This window comes from Priceomyces carsonii (assembly GCF_900007245.1).
Source record: "Priceomyces carsonii strain CBS4050 genome assembly, scaffold: Debaryomyces_carsonii_scaffold_3, whole genome shotgun sequence".
Classification (NCBI taxonomy): domain Eukaryota; kingdom Fungi; phylum Ascomycota; class Pichiomycetes; order Serinales; family Debaryomycetaceae; genus Priceomyces; species Priceomyces carsonii.
In genome coordinates, this window is record NW_026946676.1 from 1,358,570 (window position 1) to 1,376,308 (window position 17,739).

Here is a 17,739-nt window from a genome sequence, read left to right on the forward strand (position 1 = left end):
GAGTATATATAGGGGGACTCATTAGCATAAACCTATTTCTACCATAAGACAGAGGTGATCAGAAGGGAATTGTCCAATTCTGGGCTGTCCCGAAGGCTCGTCTCCCATGTCTTCAGGAGCTGGAAGCTTTAGCAAGCTAAAGAGCTTTACATTTTGCTTCTTTGAAATATCATCGAGAGAGTCGATTTTATGGGCTATATCGTCTGTGTCTCTGCTCCAAGGAGCTATGATAAAGATATAGTCTAGTAAGCCCCTCCATGCGTGAGCCCAATTTGAAAACATAGGCTCGTTTCGATCATTATCTCTTCCAGAATTTTCTGGATGTACATGTCTATATGCGATAGAATATAACGAAATAGCCCTCATATCCAAACTATTATGTAGCATCTTGATATTTTCTATTAACTTCAGAGGTTCCGTCTTTAAGGACGTGATCGATTTGTTATTGTGATCGCCGTCGTTTTTGCAAATTGATGCAACCTCTTCTTCAGTGGTTTCCGGAGAAAGAAGAGCTCTCGCTCTATCATCGTATACAACAGGTTTCGACACGATTGATAAATAGGGAGGATCAAAAGGCTGAGAATTGAAATCCCCTGCAAAGAATGAATAGAACCGATTTTCATTTCCTGAGAGGATCAGAAGGGTTTCTTGAAATTCCTTGAACTTCTTCAAAACTATATATGTTTGTCGCGTTCTCTCGAAAGTCCCCAAGGGATGCCAGAATAAATGTGAGGTTCCTATTATTATTCCGTTTCTCTTGATATTCGGAAACTTTTCTATTATACCTGAATTCAACTTTAAATGGACTAATAAACCAATGTTTTGAGTATCAGCTGTTGGAGTTATATCCCCCGTTTTTTCTTTATCATAGTTAATAAAGCTTTGATTTAAACAAGTAAAGAATTCCGTCTTGAAAACAATTGCCACACCATGAGTTTTTGAAGATGCGTTGAAAAACTTCGTCTCGTACCCTAGATCTTCAAATTCCTTCTTCCAGAATGATTTATAGTGAACGACGTCCAATTCTTGTAGACAGATTATAGTAGGATCGTAGTACCTGATTTCCGATAGCAATACCTTAGACCTTGTTACCCATTTGAGTGCATCCCCATTTGTTGGAAAAAGAGATCTTCTAATTAAAGTCTGTGCTAGTACATTGTACGTCATGATCTTTATTTTAAAGAAATCATTAGAATTTTTGATATCTTCAACAGGAACAAAATCTCGCTTGATAAAACTCAAGTCCGTAGCATCATTCGTCTGGCTAGGATCTAACCCCTTTGCAATTCTATCCTTTCTTTTTTCTTCCTTTTTAATGTTTCTCAAGCGACGCTGTTCTTCTATGTATTCTGGGGTAAGAGTTGATGGATCTTTAGCCTTTTTGCTTGACTTCTTTTTCTTTTTGCTACTCAATTTATTTTCATCCTTAACAATGCAATCCCCATCATTTATTGTTGTATCTGATTTATCTGATGTCATAATGCTAGCTATTATTCCAGAGCTTTAACTTTAGTGAAAATTTACAGTTCTGCGCGCGCATACCATAGAGATGATGGAATCCAGAATAACAAGTAATTTAGGTAAACTAGGTTCATAAAATTTCTGCAGTTAAGAATGGCCCAAATATGTACAGAATCCCTTGACGAGATACAATTTGAAATCTTTAATAAGATTGAAGGATTTATTGCTCTGAATGAGCTTGATAACCGTGAAAAAACTGACGCAGAGAGATTTAAGATTATAGCTGAGGCTACGAAGTTGATCTTAAAGTATTACAACTACTTACAAGTTTTTCGAGCTAATATCACAACTGATAAGGAAAAGGAATTATGTTCTCTATACGAATCGAAACTTAAATATTTGAAAGTGAGACTTAGAGAAGTCCAATTGTTTGAGAATAATCTTGAGAATGAATTAATACATAGACGGAGAATCGAGAAGTATAGACCCCGAAGTACCACAGAACAGAGTTTAAAGAAGGAACTTTTTCAGGGTCGGTCGCTGAATGGGCCAGAAAAGGCAAGTACTGAGACTGTTGAGGATCAGATTCTTTTTCAGAATAAGAAAATCACATCTTCCTTGCAATCCACTAGGCATTTGTTATCAAGCTCAATCTTGCAAACAGAGCTAAATATTGACAGCTTGGACCAACAATCTAAGGATTTAGGAGACCTAAATAATCAGCTTTTCAAGCTCTCTGATATCCTTACAAAATCGTCTCAAGTTGTAAAATTCATTGAAAAACAAGATCGTAACGATAAACGACGCATATACATGAGCATTTATTTTTTCATCGCATGTTGCTCTTGGGTAATTTGGAAAAGAATTTTGAGGATCCCTACCAAGTTTTTTCTCTGGTCTCTTTTAAGAGTGTTCAGGATTTTTAACTGGTTAATCCCCAATAAAGACATCGAAACTATATTCAATAAAGATGGATTGGACGCTTTAGCTAGCTCTTCTATTACGTCCTTGTTGATATCAACTATTGTTTCTACTCTTGCCACTTCAAGCATAGATGATGTCGAAGAATCACCAGTTTCATTCAATGATCAACAATCGCAATTTTCAACCGATTCTTCTAAGTTATATTTTTCAGACAGTTTTGAACTATCTTCAAAACTGCCTAGTGTTCAAACAGATCAAGAATATATCATTGATATACTAAGCGAACATGAATCGCCAGAATTTAAAAATACTTTTGCTCCAGATTGGGCTACAACTCAAATAAAATATGGACAAGAAACCGATACACTTACACCTCTGACAGAATCTTCGATCAGCGAAGCAAGATTAGAAAAGGCAGACTCAACTGAAACAACTAGAAATGGAGACGGATCCTTACATGAAACTCATACATTTCTTAGGGATGAATTGTAATACACATACATATACTAGCGAGAGGTTCAATTAGGAGATGCGACTTCGACTGAGGCTCCGTCCTTTTTGGAACTCTCCAAAGCTGCTGCTACAATTGCCAAATGGTGGAAAGCTTTTGCAGGACTAACCAGCACAAGATTTTTATCATTAGCACGAACTGCTTCAGCAAAGTTCTTCATTTCTTCTTGAATGTTATTAACTTCATCGATTTTAATAGTGGTTTTTTCTGAAGCTGTTTGAGAGGAGGTCCCAGTCTCATAGGTTATTGTTGGCTTATCCAAAGATGGCGAGAAGTCGTAAATCAAAGAGCCATTTCTTCCATATATAATGAAACTTGTCGATTTATCGGTTGCACCAAATGAAGAACCATAGGTAAAGGTACCAATCACATCACTTTTTAACTTCATAGTCGAAAACAAAACGTCATCAGTTCCACTTTCTTCCCTTAATTGTTTTGTCAAGCCGCTTACGGACTTCACTTCTCCGAGAACCTCTGTCAATAGGGCCAATTGATGTACCCCACCATCACTTAAGAAACCACCAATGTGCTCTGGATGTTGCCTCCATGAAGTTGACAAATATTTGTTATGATCATTCCAGGCACCCGTCGATCTGTAAGTAAAACCTACAACTTCTCCTATTTTAGGTAAAACCTCCTTCTTCAAGATCTCAATAGCTTTGATAAATACCCAATTCTCTAATATCATAATCGGCAACTTAGTCTGCTCAGATATCTTTACTATCTCTTTTGCTTGCGTCAAATTGGCAGCAATTGGCTTCTCAAAGGCAATTGGCTTGTTATATTTGACTGCTAATTTCACAGCATCCAAATTATATTGAACAGGTAACAACGCATCAATGAAATTAACATCTTCATCCTGAAAAATTTCTTCCATTGAAGAATAGACTTTGCTGTCCTTAATATCTGCTTTTTTGGCAAAGACATCTGCCTTACTCTTGGTCCTATTGTAACAAGCAAAGGGATTCAAGACACCTGTTGCCTCCATGTTAGGCAAATGCTTATCAGTTGCAAATATTCCCGTTCCAACAATACCAACGTTTAAGATTTGAGAGCTCATTTTCTATTCTTTAGTCCTTTTCTTCAGCTTTTAACTTACTGAAATTTGTCCAGTGGAATAAAGCCTTATTTTTACAGAGCCTGAATTGTAATTGTAATCAATGCGATATTTGGCTTTGAAGTATTCGTGGCTGGGCCAGTACGAGTCTCCAGTGGCAGGAATCCATTCGAAAAAAAAAAAAAAATTTTAAAACACAAAGAACGTTCTTTAATAAACTATCGGGACCAAATAGTATGCTGACAAACCTCCAAGGAGAGCTTTTAGGTCGAGATGACCGAAGTAGCGAGGAAGAGCTCATTAAAAGTTCTGAAGAGGTTCAAGACGCGAGCAATGACGCATCTGTTGAAGACTCAGAAAGAAAAGATACAAAGGAGAACAGCAATTACAATGTAGAGATAGAACTAAAAGAAGATACATTGACTTCTGATATCCATGAACAAGGTGGAGTAGATATCCCTGAAAAGGATCTGAATGAAAGCTCAGATCACACTCCGCTGAGTGAACTAAGAGATGAACCCGAGCTCTCCCAAAAGAGCCCTTCACCGGTTGACCCAATTAGCGAATTAAAAAATCAAGGCACCGAGAAAACCCTAGGCTATGATAATGGATCTGATGACAATAGCGATGATGAATATGATCCCGAAAAAATGTATGCGAACTCTCTGGCAGAAGTAGTCGATGATCCTGACACTGATAACGTGAGTCAGAATGGAAAGTCCGACGAATATGACCCCGAGGCGGTATTGAATGAAATCACCGCCATTTCTGGAATTGATGAGCCCAAGGATAAGACTCAGCCTGGTGTGAAGTCTGAGGTCAAAGAGCCCACCAACTCTATCCCCTATGGAAACCTTCCAGCTGGTTTACCTCCCAAACCTCCTGTAAATGCTAATACCCAATCCCTCAAGCTTAATTCAGAAACGGTTGGAACACAATCCTCTCAGCAACAGTTGAAAGAAGCATATGATGCGGTGATGCAGAGTGAAGTTGTTAAAGACCCTAATTTTGTAAATCTTCCCCAGGAAGAGCAAATGAGCTTAATAATGGAGCAGTTAAGAAAGAAGAATGTAAATCTCTCAGCTGCTCACATGAATACTGATATGAACTACGACCAGGTATATTCCTATAATAAGCCGTTCAAAAATATCAGAAACCCGATTCCTCTCATTCCAATTAATCCATCTTGCAAGCGACCCAATATTACCGCCCCAATTACAGCAGAAGAGGAAGATGCATATAGAGAATTCATTGAAACAGAAGCGCACTACATGAAGTTGCAAGCTTGGGATGACTTTCCTGATAAACTGAGGTTGTTCCTTGGAAATTTACCCGCGAATACTATATCCAAGCAAGATCTTTTCAGAATATTTAACCAGTATGGAGAAGTCGTTCAGATCGCTATAAAGGCTGGATATGGATTTGTTCAGTTCCGGACGGCTCAGGCATGTTTAGATTGTATCAAGGGTGAATCTAATGTTCCATTGCATAATAAGATCATGAGATTAGATGCTTCCAGACCTCAAAAATCAAAGAAACAGGGAAAAGAAACTATCGATCCAAGAATATCTTCCAGAGGAAGAGAACGGCCATCCGTAGAAAGTATTAGAGCAGGGGATGAATCCGAACAGAAGCGAAAAAGATCGACACCTGATTGTAAAATTTTCACAACTGGGAAATCTTCAGTTTTTTTTATAAGACGAGTGAAAAAATCGTTCTCTTCTCATCAGCTATCAGTTCAGACTGAGGATATAACACATAGGAACATTAATGAGGTGATAAGTGAGGCAGCTTATTCCGGAGTAGTGGGGGTTTGCATCATTAATGAAGTTAAGGTAGATGTTCAAACTTTTGAAAGTACTGCCGATGGTGGTGTTAAATTCGATGAGTATGCAGATATTGAACCAGAAGTTGCAGCAGATATCCTTTCGAAGGCAAAGTTGAAGAAATACGGCAATTCATCTACTTATCAACACCCGACAATTTCTTATCAAGAGAGTCCCTTACCGTACGGTACAGTCAATGAAACTGATTCCTACGGAAGGAGAAGGAATGAACAAAGAAGAGGAAATCGTTCTAATGATAGAAGAAGTGGTAGTGGTAGTAGTAACTCTAGGTTAAAGCAACAATATCAACAATGGAATCGACCTCAATCACAGCCCATTAACGCCCAATTACCTGTTGCAGGCAATGTCCGAGCTCCTTATGGAATATACAACCAATATGAACAACAACCCACTCCTTCTCAATATGGGACTCCCCCAGTTTATGATCTTGGTAACTCAGTACCTAGCCAATCACCCCAACATAACTTATTGCAAACACTTCAAAATTTAGATCCATCATCGATGCAGAATATGATATCAATTTTACAACAGCAACAGCAACAGCAGCAACAGCAGCAACAGCAGCAACAGCAACAACAACAACAACAACAACAGCAATTTCGGAGCCCTTATCTTTCACCTCCAACGAACTTTGGACCGTATCATAATGCATATGACCAGGCTTCCTCGCAACCAATTTCTCCTAATAATTTGCCAGCAAATCAGGTTAATAATTTGTTATCGCAGCTTCAAGGCTCTCAGCCTTCGATGCATCAAACAGCCCCACCAGCTCCTCAACCCCAATTTCAAGCTGATGATGATTCTACTAAGGCTCTAATGGACACTTTGGCTAGATTGAGTAGAAAATGAGCCGCTAATGTCACTGAGCAGTGACGCTTTTAAGAAGAAAACTACGAGACCTGTATTCCTTCATAAGGAAATATTGAGACTAAAACAAGCTAATGCAAATAAAAAACTATACGCTAATCAACGATATCCGAAGTACTTATCTCTTTCGACTTATCGTCACTGCTATCATCTTCTGCAAGCGTTTCCAAGCCTTCATGTTCTTCATTGTAGTGCTCCTTCAATTCTTTAAAATCATTCTCGTCTTCAAGATAACCGCTTATACCTACAACCCCACATTCATTAAATATGTCGAGTACTTTTTCAGCATCTTCGACCTTCATTTCAGCAAAAACTTTATTCACTTCATCTAGAGACTCTGTTCTCACAGCATCTTGCATGCTTTGAGACAATTTTGTAGTGAAAATCTTGTATTCTTCAGTGCCCTCTGGTGGTATGTTGACCAGCAATTCTTTTGTCTCGTCTAAAGACTTGAGCTGTATTAGACCCTCTTCTTCACCTGCAGCATTAGCTCTCTGCTCCTCTCTGATCACCTCACATCTACCCTTTATATGATTAAATGTGTTTTCAACGTCTTGAAGGAACCCTACATTTGCAGGCGAGGACTTTTCTGAGACCTTCGAAAAAAAGAGATTCACTGCTTTTCTAATATCGTCGGCACTAGCCCTCGGTCCAGCTAGTTGAGAGACATATTGAAGAAGAAGGGATTGATGAACTATTTGTTTCGCCCTGACGGAATCATACTCTAGTTGATGGTCAAATGCAGTCATAATTAGTGAATCCTTTTGCTGTTCAGTGCAAATGTGTGGATGTTTCATAAGATACTTGGCACTCTCTGTATAATTTTCACTACTAAAGTGTGAGAATTCTTCTGTTTCTTGTAGAAGATTCAACTCCTCTAAAGCATCAGTCTGCTTTTCATTATTCGATGCTCTGTTCTTAGATGGTATTAAAGGATTGTTAATTGTTTCTGTACTCGTCACGGTTTCTGGCACTTTTGTAGAAGGCTTACTACTTTCGTCTTTGTTCAAAAATGATCTATCAAAACCAGTGTGGATGTCGTCACTACTAATCAAAGTTGACTTTTGATACAATAGGTCATCTAATTTAATTGTTTGCTTTGATAATATATCATCTATTTTGGCTCTATGATCCTTCAAATATTGCGCCAATTTCTGAGAGTCTTTTGCTGCTTCGGGATGATCCTCTTTGACCTGATCGAATAGATCTTCGATCATTTCATTGTAAGGTGGATTTCCTTCGTATTCTTCTTTATCAAAGCTCAAATCTTTTAATCCCTTCCGCAAAGTATCACCTTTCTCCTTCACAAGGTTCTCGTAGTCAAACTTCTCAGATTTATCGAACTTCTGATCTAATGTAGAAATGACTAACTTGGTGTCGAGAAGCTGATCGCCTTCCAACTTATCCAAGAGGTAATCAACTCTCTCATTAAGCTTTACATACATAGTCAACTGAACTAGGATTGATTTGATCTCGATATTTCTCTGCTGACGTTTCTCATGAATGTCTCTTTGTTTCCAATTAATAAACGATCTTTTATCAACATTTGGATGCACCTCAATATCAGAGTCATCCGATAACTCAATCTTATCCCACTTGGAATAGTCAATAGGCATTTCAAATAATAGTAGCTGTTTCTTATTTCATACAATTTCGAATGTATCACTGTTTAAGAACCATAACTTAATACCATATTCCAGAACGTTCCTAAATTTTACAATGTACAGGATTGACTGCAAACATAAAAGCCAGTACTAAAATCAGTAGAACTATTACAATGGCCATTGAAGAACGAGGCGATGAGCTTGGAATCAAGTTTATTGGGGTTGATATATATAATTACTTAATAAATTGACTTAAATTTGTGACAAAGTAACTTATGCTTCGCCATTTGGTCTCAATCCCGTGAAGAAAGCTAAACCATAACCTGTAGTCTCAAAAGTGATTGTTGTACCCTTTTTAAAGTAGAACACGTCCCCTGGAGAAACAGAGACTTTGTATCCGGTTTCATCTGCAATAGTGTACTCACCCTCAACTTCCAAAATGATCTTCATTTCATCATAAGTATAGGTGTAAACCAAGGGTTCCCCCTTCTCTTGCTTATAGAAGCCACAGGAGATCTGTTCTTCTTTAGGAGCATCAGATGTGAAAATATCACCCAAGAAGGAGTTGTTTCCTGGCGATGGGATCTGAGGAGGCTTCACTGCCTTTCCCTCAACTGCTGGCTTGTATTTCATAGGCATGGTTGTAGTAAGTAATTGAATTCAAATTTATAGTGAATGAATGCAGTTCAATAAATTATAAAGAACAACTATGAAAAAAAAGTATAGCGCAGGACATTCCTTTAATTTATACTCCAATTTATTTAAATTGGTGTTGTAATCTAATCCACTTTGTTCACTGATAGGACACTGTGAGAGTCTATACATATAATATCGCACTTATATTCCCTATATGGTAAAGATATCCCACAAATTCAGAAAAGTCGCATTATCGGATTCATTCATTTTTTAAACAAATTAGTGAAAAATACGTAAAGCTAGAAAATATGTTCCAATAAGAAATATTTAAACTGTAGAGCTTGATCAATCACAAAGAAATCTCCAAAAATGCTGACGAGGCAAGCAATTGGCTGCATTTGCTTTTAAAAATATGGGCAGAAGAAGAATCCCGCCCTCAAATATTTAGTGAGATAGCCGATATAAACTCTTTGATCTCATATGCCAAGAAAATGAGTATATGTAATCGCTTTCCTAGCTTTATAATTAGTACTATTACAACGCATGAATGATTACATATAATGGAAGGGTAAGATGATACCTTGTTTTTTCCGGGTGTTTTATTTTAAAACAAAAGTATTTGAGAATTTCATACATTTTTGGTGACTCCTGACGAAGAGATAAAGGTGTTACACATTTGCACGCAGCTGAGGCTCTTCAGAGGACCTATTCAGGTTGTCAATGGCAAAAGCTATTTAGGAACAATTCTTTAGAGCGTATGTTTTCTTTTGTTGATCTATTGATTAAACTAGGTTAGTGAAGGACTTCTGGATATCGTAATTAGCGAAGTTGATAGGGTGCTCTGATGATTCTTATAGAATAAACGGGCGACGAGAGTCCAGATGTGGCTTACAACCATCTAAAATGCCCAATTTATTATCATTATCTGTGCGAGGCGGTATCTCAGTCCCAAGATAATGAAGATACTTCTTTTGCAGCCTCCATAACACTATGTACTCTTCTATGACTGATAAGTTATATTTTTTGTGAGACAACAGTCAGGTGACTGTTGCAAAAAGCTATTACACATTAGATGACTATATAAAATGTAGAAGAACCAGAAGGTTCAATAGCTAGGGAAAGTAGTTAAGTATAACGTGCTTAGTAGTACCACCAGGTATTCACGTAGTGATTCTATATAAGTACACTTAGCTCATAGTTTTCCAAGATAGGCCTGGCTAGCTCAATGGCTAGAGCGTGTGACTTTTAATCACAAGGTTGCGGGTTCGACCCCCGCGTCGGGCTTACTTCTATCTTCTTTTTTTTCTAAAATGCTGATATCTTCTTTGAATAGCATTTCATTCTATGCCATGGTATCTTATGCTGCAGGCAATTCTAATTATTATAGAACCGTATGTTCAATTTTTCTAATTTTGGTTTCGATGTGCTCACCGAATTCGAAAGTTAAGTAGCAAAGAATGTAGAAAAATATCAAAAGTGTAGGATTAATGATAAAGAAGAAAAACAACTAACAGTAAATGCATAGCGTAGGGATCAGAGCTTAAGATCATTTTGATATGTGATCTACATATTCGATGAATGCTGGATAGGGTTTCTATTTTTAATATCTCAGCCGGATCAAGTCAGGGTTCTTCCTACAAGTTTGCAAGCAACGATCAATATCACGTGATAACAAGAAAAACATATATTCTAGCTTATATTATACAATAAGGTTTATAGGTGCTTTAGCGAGTGCTTTATATATGAAATTGGATGTGTGTTTTATGAACCTTAAACATGTCGTTTAATAATCATTTGGCATTTAACGTGATGAAGTCTAATCCGACGACTTCCACGACTAATACCAATACAACCTCGATATCACAACCTACATCAAATATTAGTGACTCAGGGCCTGCTTCAAAATCACCATTGATCCAAAATATATTGTCGAGATCAGCAATGCTGGAGAATTCTCCTCCTAAAAGTTCATCGGGCCCAAGTACACTGGGAAGCTCTTCTCCCAAATTCGGTACCCCTAGTTCGGCAAGTGGTAGTGAAGCGACGGCAACAATCGTTACAGTAAGCGAAAATTTGAGGAGCATGAACGCAGCAGACAACAAGAACGATAACAGGGCAGATTTAAGAGGCTTATTCGACAAGTTTGATATTAGTAGCCCCAAGGAAAGTGATAATGAAGAGAGTGACAGTATACAAGGGGAAAAACTGTATAGTCAGGGAGAGTTATCCTCTCCCAATGAGGATCATAAGTCTAAGGAGAAAGATAAGATTACGGATGATAAAGTCGAAAAAAATTTTGTGAGCTCATTTGGAGATACCGAAAAGGAAAGTCAGTATAGGGAAGATGAGAAGGAAATATCGCATGATAGCTATAACTATGAGCACAAAGAAAATGCTTTTGGTTCGAACCACGGTGAGCAATTAGAGAACAATCCGAGCTTATCTGAGGCACTTGACTCCCACAACGGTAATTGTATACGAGCATCGGAGCTGAGACCTATCAATTCCTCGCACTCAGGCTCTCCAAAATCCATCAACGAGGAATCAGCTCCTCAAAAAACGCCGGAGAAAAGAGAAAAGTATCTTTCAGATATAACAGGAAGCATTGATGAGCAATCATCGGCCGTTGAGGAATTCAGGTTGAGCAAGGATGATTTTGCACAGCGAGGAGGTGCACATGAAGGAGAGACACTGTCAGCTGGTAATGCAAGTATAAATAAAAAGGCCCATAAGGCGAGGGCCAACATTAATCCTAATGATCAATATCAAGAATCACATAAACCGTTTGATTTTCAACATTTTTTAAGTCACTTAAGGGAGAAAAGCGCTGATCCAATTGTAAGATACATCAGGTCTTTCCTAGTGTCGTTTACAAGACTAGGGTATACATTTACTCCTGAACAGAAGATTAAAATTATTGCTGACTTTAAACTATTTATGAATGATAAGTTTACAATGTATGAGCCATTTGCTTCTATGGATGATATTGACCTTGAAAATTCTCGGGAAGGGTTGGAAAAGTTGATAATGAATAGATTATATGTTCACTGCTTTCCTCCCGAGCTTCTGAAAGAATTCCCTTCATACATCCTGGATTCCTTCGCGAAGGACTTGGAAGATGATGCAACTTTCGATTTACAACTTGAAAAATTCAAATGGTTGAATGGAGCTCATCTTGATGTTAACCTTAAAAATATGGCAGGTCAGGGCAATGGTAACTTAAATTTTATCGAATATGCCGTAAATGAATTGAACAAAATTAATGTATTTAGAGCTCCAAGGGATAAAATCATTTGTATCTTGAATGCTTGCAAAGTGATTTTTAGTTTTTTGAAGGTAAATGACCAAGAAACAAATGCAGATTCTTTTATTCCGATATTGATCTTGGTGATTTTGAAAGCAAGGACAAAAAACTTGGTAAGCAACATGCATTATATAGAGAACTATAGAAGCGATGAATGGTTGTCGCATGGTGAAACTAGTTATTATTTGTCTTCATTGCAGGGAGCTATTGACTTTATTCTGAATTTAACTATTGATGATCTAACTATTGATGAAGATGAGTTTAAAGCACATATGGAGGCGTGGGACGAAGAAAGAAAACAAATGCAGGCTCCTCCAATGCCGACCGAAATACGACAGCCGCAGCCACAACATGCTGGCCAGAATTCCTCTCGCGCAATGCAGACACTTTCCCCAAGTAGCGTTCTACTAACTAGTGCGGGCTTAGTATCAAAATCAATTTCAAATTTTTTATCTCCCTCTCCTCAGGGTCAGCCTACTCGAGAGTCACCAAATAGCCCTGCCCATGAAAATCCGCAACCAGATAATAACGAAGTTAAATTGAAGTCATGTTATAAGAATTTACGTGAGGTTTTCCCTAACTTAGATAAGGAAATATTGAAGGATATCGCCTTCCTTAATAAAGGGGAAATAGAGAGCTCTATTGATGCATGCCTACAAATAGTCGCAGAAACGTAATACAATGTTACATAATTCATTACAAATTAAGCTGGGAAATGAATTTTAATTCGTGTTTATAATTATGAGTCTCATTTATTTAAGAGTATTTTATAATTATTATGTTGATGCTTAATGCTTAATATTCAATTTTAATTTTAGACCAGTTTTTTTAGGCGCTTTTTCATTCACTTTTGCCGATTCTGAAACCTTTTGACTAAGTTGCGATTGCTTTGATGTGCTTTGATCTTCTATTAAAATTTCCGGTTCTTGTAACAGCAGATTATCTTCAATCGGCGTAGTTGGGGAGGGTTTAGTAGTGGGTGATATCTGTACGCCTTCAGTGGCAATTTTGTGCTTTGATTCCTGATCTTCCTTCTTTGTGCTAGAGTCAGCGTTCATTCGGTCCTGTGGCGTATCATCTTCGATCTTTTCGTCTTGAAAGGCAACGGTCTCCTCAGGCTTTTTTGGTTCTTTTTTATCACTTGATTCATTAGGGGGACTACCATGAGATGAACTCGGTATAACATCCGTGGTTTTTATAGAATCAAAAGGGGTAGCTGAAAGAATGACCTTTTTCCGTCTTGTTAAAATCTTAACGTATCGTACTGCTTCGCTCTTCGGAGCAAGATTCTTTAAGTACTCAATATATTTTGCAGTAAATTTTACTGATATTGAAGAGCCACGAACTGTCACTAACAGCAAAGGAGGGTCACTGTGTCTTAACGGCCCAAAATCTAAATCACCCAATCTAAGTTTTATTGTTACCAAGTTACTATTAGTGGGGTCGATAGTTACAAGATTTGAATCGGCCGGTTGACTCTTGACCTTCTTGGCCTTTTTATTGGAAAAATCCAACTTCAATTTTAGTTTCGCTGAGTCGGAGGTCAAAGGTGCCGAAACGGACTTATTCGAACGTTCAACTGAGCGGTTCTCATTTGTAGTCATTGTAAGCTTTCGAGAAACATGAAGCTTGAATCGTCCTTCACGCCTGAACATTAGCTTGCCATCACCAAGATTCTTTAAAACAATTTTTCGCTTCAACTCACTCAAAGGAACACTTGGAATAGGAACTCTCACAAGAAACGAGTCAACTTCTTCATATAAAACTTCACAAATACAGAAGATTTCTCTCCTTTCATTTACACTCAAAAGAGATGTATGCAATAACTCCCAAAAGACAGCTTTTAGGCCCTTTCCAATAGCATAGTCTCTCCTTAACAATTTAATAGCCCCACTAATAGTAGCTCGAGTAAAATTATCCCTTTTGGATGTTAATTCAGTATTTGGGGCATCCTCGATAATAACCATGTTAGTTTGGTTGTGTGCTAGTCTGGAGCTATCAACCAATAACTTGTCGAACGTCTTGAACTCAGGATCGTCCAAAGTTGAAGGTGTTCCCTCAATAGCCGCAACACAAAGAGAATAAGAAAGTGACCTTATGAGATTTCGTCTAAAATAAGAGACATCAGAATCAAGGAGTAAGATTTTCAAAAAGTATTGAAGTATGGCAGCATTTTTCAAGCCACCTAATAAGAACAATCCTTTGAAAGCCATAATTCTAATTTTAACAGAATATCTGTCCAACGTATAGTAAAGCAAATCTTCAAAAGAAACTTGGTGTAAGCCTCGTGCTGCTAATTTAATTTTCTGCTCAAGGCATGTTATTCCCACTATATTTTGGTAAGATGGAACCCATTCATCCAACTTTTGAAGACGATCAATTTCAGATAAAGCTAGTCCTATGAATTTTTTAGATTCATTCATGCTGCCGTTGTTCTCTTCGTGAGAGCTATAGCTCAACAGATCGTTGGACTGAATAACGCAATTTGTTAGAGCCTTCAACAAGTCACTAATATAAAAGCAATCTTGAAAATTGTTGCTATGATTTTCATTGAACTTGATCAAATTTAAAAGCAATTCTCGAATAGCAGTGGGATACTTTCCATTTTCCTCTCTAACTTCGCTTAGAAATGCAGGGATATTCTTTTGTAAAAAAAACCTTGGAAAATCAGTGAAGTCATTGCCGTAGGGTATTGAACTTCCTGGAAAGCAAAACATTTCTTTATAAGCCTTTATAAGATATCTAATGCCAATAAAATTATTCTCAGGCTTTGAAAATTGAGTTAGAGCATGAGCAGCTGCAAGGCGAATTCCATTATAATACCTACTATCCATCAATGTTCGAGTTAGCGTTGTGCAATAGGTTGTATTTGGTCTTTCGATATTCGCGAAATATTTGACTGCGTCATATTGAGCTTCAACATCCCTATCATATTGAAGTTGCGAGCAGTACATGTAATCTGGTTGCTTCACATGAATTTGAGCTATCCACTCAAAATCTGCATCTACTCTGATCCACTCAAATCCATCATTCAAGCTGTCTTCTTCTTCTTTCGACCATTCAGTAAATCCCCACTCTTGGACATCACGCTGGTCTTCGAGAACATCTCCTAATTTACTAAAATTAGTCAGTATATCATTGGTATCATCCTTGTGCTTTCTCATTCTTCTAAGTCTCGAGTTGTACTGTATGTCAATTTTTACTTGACCTTCTTTAATATCCACGATATGCTCATATGGCGTACCATCTGCTTCATGAATTCTAATAGTCATTGGGCCACGAAACACGGGTAGTATAGGGAAAGATGGTTCTTCATCCAAGAAACCTATAGAATCATTGATAAATGTATTGGGATCTGGGTGAAGCCTTTTAGTTTCACTATGCTGAGTCTGCCGGATGCTCATCTCTATCAAAGTCCGTTTTCTATTGAACTTCTGAGACACTTTAAAAATCGGGTACCCGGAACTATATACCCACTGTTTAAAAAACGAATCTAATTTGATTCTAGCAACCTTCTCACAGACATGCTCAAAGTGTGGCGTAGACAATGTGCTGTTTTGCAAGTCTCCCGACATTGCTTGCAAAAAAAGCTTGGAAATGACTCTAGAAAGGCCAAAAGCTTTATCAGTTTTTGTCATTCTTCTATCGAGAATAAATAGCACTATCGGAGCTTTAAGCTTGATAAACTTTAGATCATCTTCTGAGATAGGAAATCGAAAGAACTGGTAAGCTAGAGGTTTTTTTCCTATATCAACATTCATAATTTTATTCATATCTTCTTTCACCTTGAACCTACAATGATTAGATCCCATCAAAGTTTTCAAAAACTGCAATAACATGAAATGGGCTATACCAATCGTACACCAAGTGTCGCCTATTGTCTGGGGTGTAATATTAATGCCTGACCATTGACTTGCAATAGCTTCTACTACAATTTCAGTATTAGTGAACATTGGCTCAATCAAATCCGGTGGATATAAGATATCGTCGCTCAATACACTCAATCCGGCAAAATTATTTGCATATGATGAACATCCATCAACAAATACAATCGCAAACAGACTGAAAGGAAAAGAGCCGAAATGCTTCAGGAAAAAATCTATAGCTTTATTTGATAAGATACCAGTATTTTTTGCCAAATCCTCCTTTCCTGGCAAGAAATATAGAGCAACGACCAGAGCGTTTTCGCCATTCATTTCGAGATCATCCATCAAATCTTCCTTTTTCAATAACTCTTCTTCTGCAGCTTGTTCCGAAGTTGATAATAATAGATATTGAAAGCAACCCACAGCCCAACCAACATGATGAGCACATATTGGGTTAAATATTGACCAAGATACAACCTTCTTTGATACGTCAACAGGATGAGGAGTTTCCTTTATGTTATTAAAGTCGCCGGAACAAACTGTCAAATCATAGTTCTCATTGTCATCATCTTCTTCATCATCATCTTCGGTATTTCGCTTTTCATCATCTTGAATATCATTGACGTTTTTATCAATGCCGTCAATCTCATCCTGGCCATCGATAGCATCGAAACTATTCCATGCCCTAGGCCCATTTGGTATCGTGTTATTATTTGACTTTTCTATATCTTTAATTGTTCTTGGAATATTCACCTCCATGGACCAAGTATTTCTGTCCCATAAGTTATCGATGCAGGGGACCCAGGAAGATGTCGAGATGTTATAATCGGAATTTGTTGTATACGCGTGCCACGTTCGTCTTTCGGAAGACTTATTGGACATAAAGTTTATACCATTTTTTGGGTTACGTAGCTCATAATCAATTTTGACATTTATAGGGGAATAAGCTTCGTTTGTAGTGTTTCTAGACCTCAAATGTAAAGGTGTTGCAGTACCCACATAGCTTCCTGGCGTATGAATCGAAGAGATATCTGTTAATTCAATTTTTAAGTTATCAGGTAAGAAAATGATTAATTCCTCAGTATTTCCATTGTTAAATTCCTTCGGTGGATCAGAAGGGTCATAGTTATTCTCCCCAAATATGTAATTTAATTTTTGTCTCAATAAATGATGCTGATGAATAGTGAAATCATTAGAGTATAGATCTAGTAAGTTTATCGTGCTTTGTTTTATACAGCCTTCGAATATTTTATCATCATTTATGTACAAAGTGTCTTTGTAAATGTAGTTTGTTATTCTACTATCATTAATATAGACATCTTTAATCATCAATTCTCGACAGTCTAGTTTTATACATTTGAGTGACTTGGAAGTTGGTAGCACAATCAATTCCGTAAAGCCTTCGATCTTGTGGTCCAATAAGTTAACGTCGATGTTTACCCTTTGATGGCCGATTCTCAAAGCTTGGGTCAGAAAGTTTATATGTTTTGTTCTAGATGCCTTCGTTTTCGGTGTGCTGACCAGACCCACTTGTGAAGTATCTGGTGCTTTATCCATATTGACGAAGGATGGCATCTTTGCGACACTTAACAAACTATTCTGCTACCTATAATAAGCTTCGAACGTAGAATCGTATGTTAAAAGTTTAGGTGAAATATATAT

At 37.5% G+C, this 17,739-nt stretch overlaps 8 protein-coding genes across 8 annotated transcripts, besides 1 other annotated feature; 3 read left to right on the forward strand and 5 right to left on the reverse strand.

The window, feature by feature from the left end:
- Positions 1-21: 21 nt before the first annotated feature.
- PRCAT00003265001 (RNA exonuclease) lies at positions 22-1,479 on the reverse strand (the record flags this gene model as incomplete). Its single annotated transcript, XM_062953178.1, has 1 exon — positions 22-1,479. One exon carries the CDS (start codon positions 1,477-1,479, stop codon positions 22-24), a length of 1,458 nt encoding a protein of 485 aa, XP_062810006.1.
- A 135-nt stretch (positions 1,480-1,614) lies between these two features.
- On the forward strand, positions 1,615-2,877 carry SEC20 (Sec20p; the record flags this gene model as incomplete). The annotated part of the gene is made up of 1 exon (XM_062953179.1): positions 1,615-2,877. The coding sequence occupies one exon, from the start codon at positions 1,615-1,617 to the stop codon at positions 2,875-2,877; it is 1,263 nt and encodes a 420-aa protein (XP_062810007.1).
- A 26-nt stretch (positions 2,878-2,903) lies between these two features.
- On the reverse strand, positions 2,904-3,956 carry PRCAT00003267001 (uncharacterized protein; the record flags this gene model as incomplete). Its single annotated transcript, XM_062953180.1, has 1 exon — positions 2,904-3,956. The coding sequence occupies one exon, from the start codon at positions 3,954-3,956 to the stop codon at positions 2,904-2,906; it is 1,053 nt and encodes a 350-aa protein (XP_062810008.1).
- Positions 3,957-4,189: 233 nt separating this feature from the next.
- Positions 4,190-6,649, forward strand: NAB3 (Nab3p; the record flags this gene model as incomplete). Its single annotated transcript, XM_062953181.1, has 1 exon — positions 4,190-6,649. The coding sequence occupies one exon, from the start codon at positions 4,190-4,192 to the stop codon at positions 6,647-6,649; it is 2,460 nt and encodes an 819-aa protein (XP_062810009.1).
- Positions 6,650-6,762: 113 nt separating this feature from the next.
- Positions 6,763-8,283, reverse strand: CDC37 (Cdc37p; the record flags this gene model as incomplete). The annotated part of the gene is made up of 1 exon (XM_062953182.1): positions 6,763-8,283. One exon carries the CDS (start codon positions 8,281-8,283, stop codon positions 6,763-6,765), a length of 1,521 nt encoding a protein of 506 aa, XP_062810010.1.
- A 261-nt stretch (positions 8,284-8,544) lies between these two features.
- PRCAT00003270001 (uncharacterized protein) lies at positions 8,545-8,910 on the reverse strand (the record flags this gene model as incomplete). Its single annotated transcript, XM_062953183.1, has 1 exon — positions 8,545-8,910. The coding sequence occupies one exon, from the start codon at positions 8,908-8,910 to the stop codon at positions 8,545-8,547; it is 366 nt and encodes a 121-aa protein (XP_062810011.1).
- Positions 8,911-10,156: 1,246 nt separating this feature from the next.
- Positions 10,157-10,243: a sequence feature (Short protein (PRCAT00003271001, CUM65623.1) was converted to a misc_feature.).
- A 440-nt stretch (positions 10,244-10,683) lies between these two features.
- PRCAT00003272001 (guanine nucleotide exchange factor) lies at positions 10,684-12,888 on the forward strand (the record flags this gene model as incomplete). The annotated part of the gene is made up of 1 exon (XM_062953184.1): positions 10,684-12,888. One exon carries the CDS (start codon positions 10,684-10,686, stop codon positions 12,886-12,888), a length of 2,205 nt encoding a protein of 734 aa, XP_062810012.1.
- Positions 12,889-12,999: 111 nt separating this feature from the next.
- TSM1 (Tsm1p) lies at positions 13,000-17,652 on the reverse strand (the record flags this gene model as incomplete). The annotated part of the gene is made up of 1 exon (XM_062953185.1): positions 13,000-17,652. One exon carries the CDS (start codon positions 17,650-17,652, stop codon positions 13,000-13,002), a length of 4,653 nt encoding a protein of 1,550 aa, XP_062810013.1.
- Between the last annotated feature and the right edge of the window lie 87 nt (positions 17,653-17,739).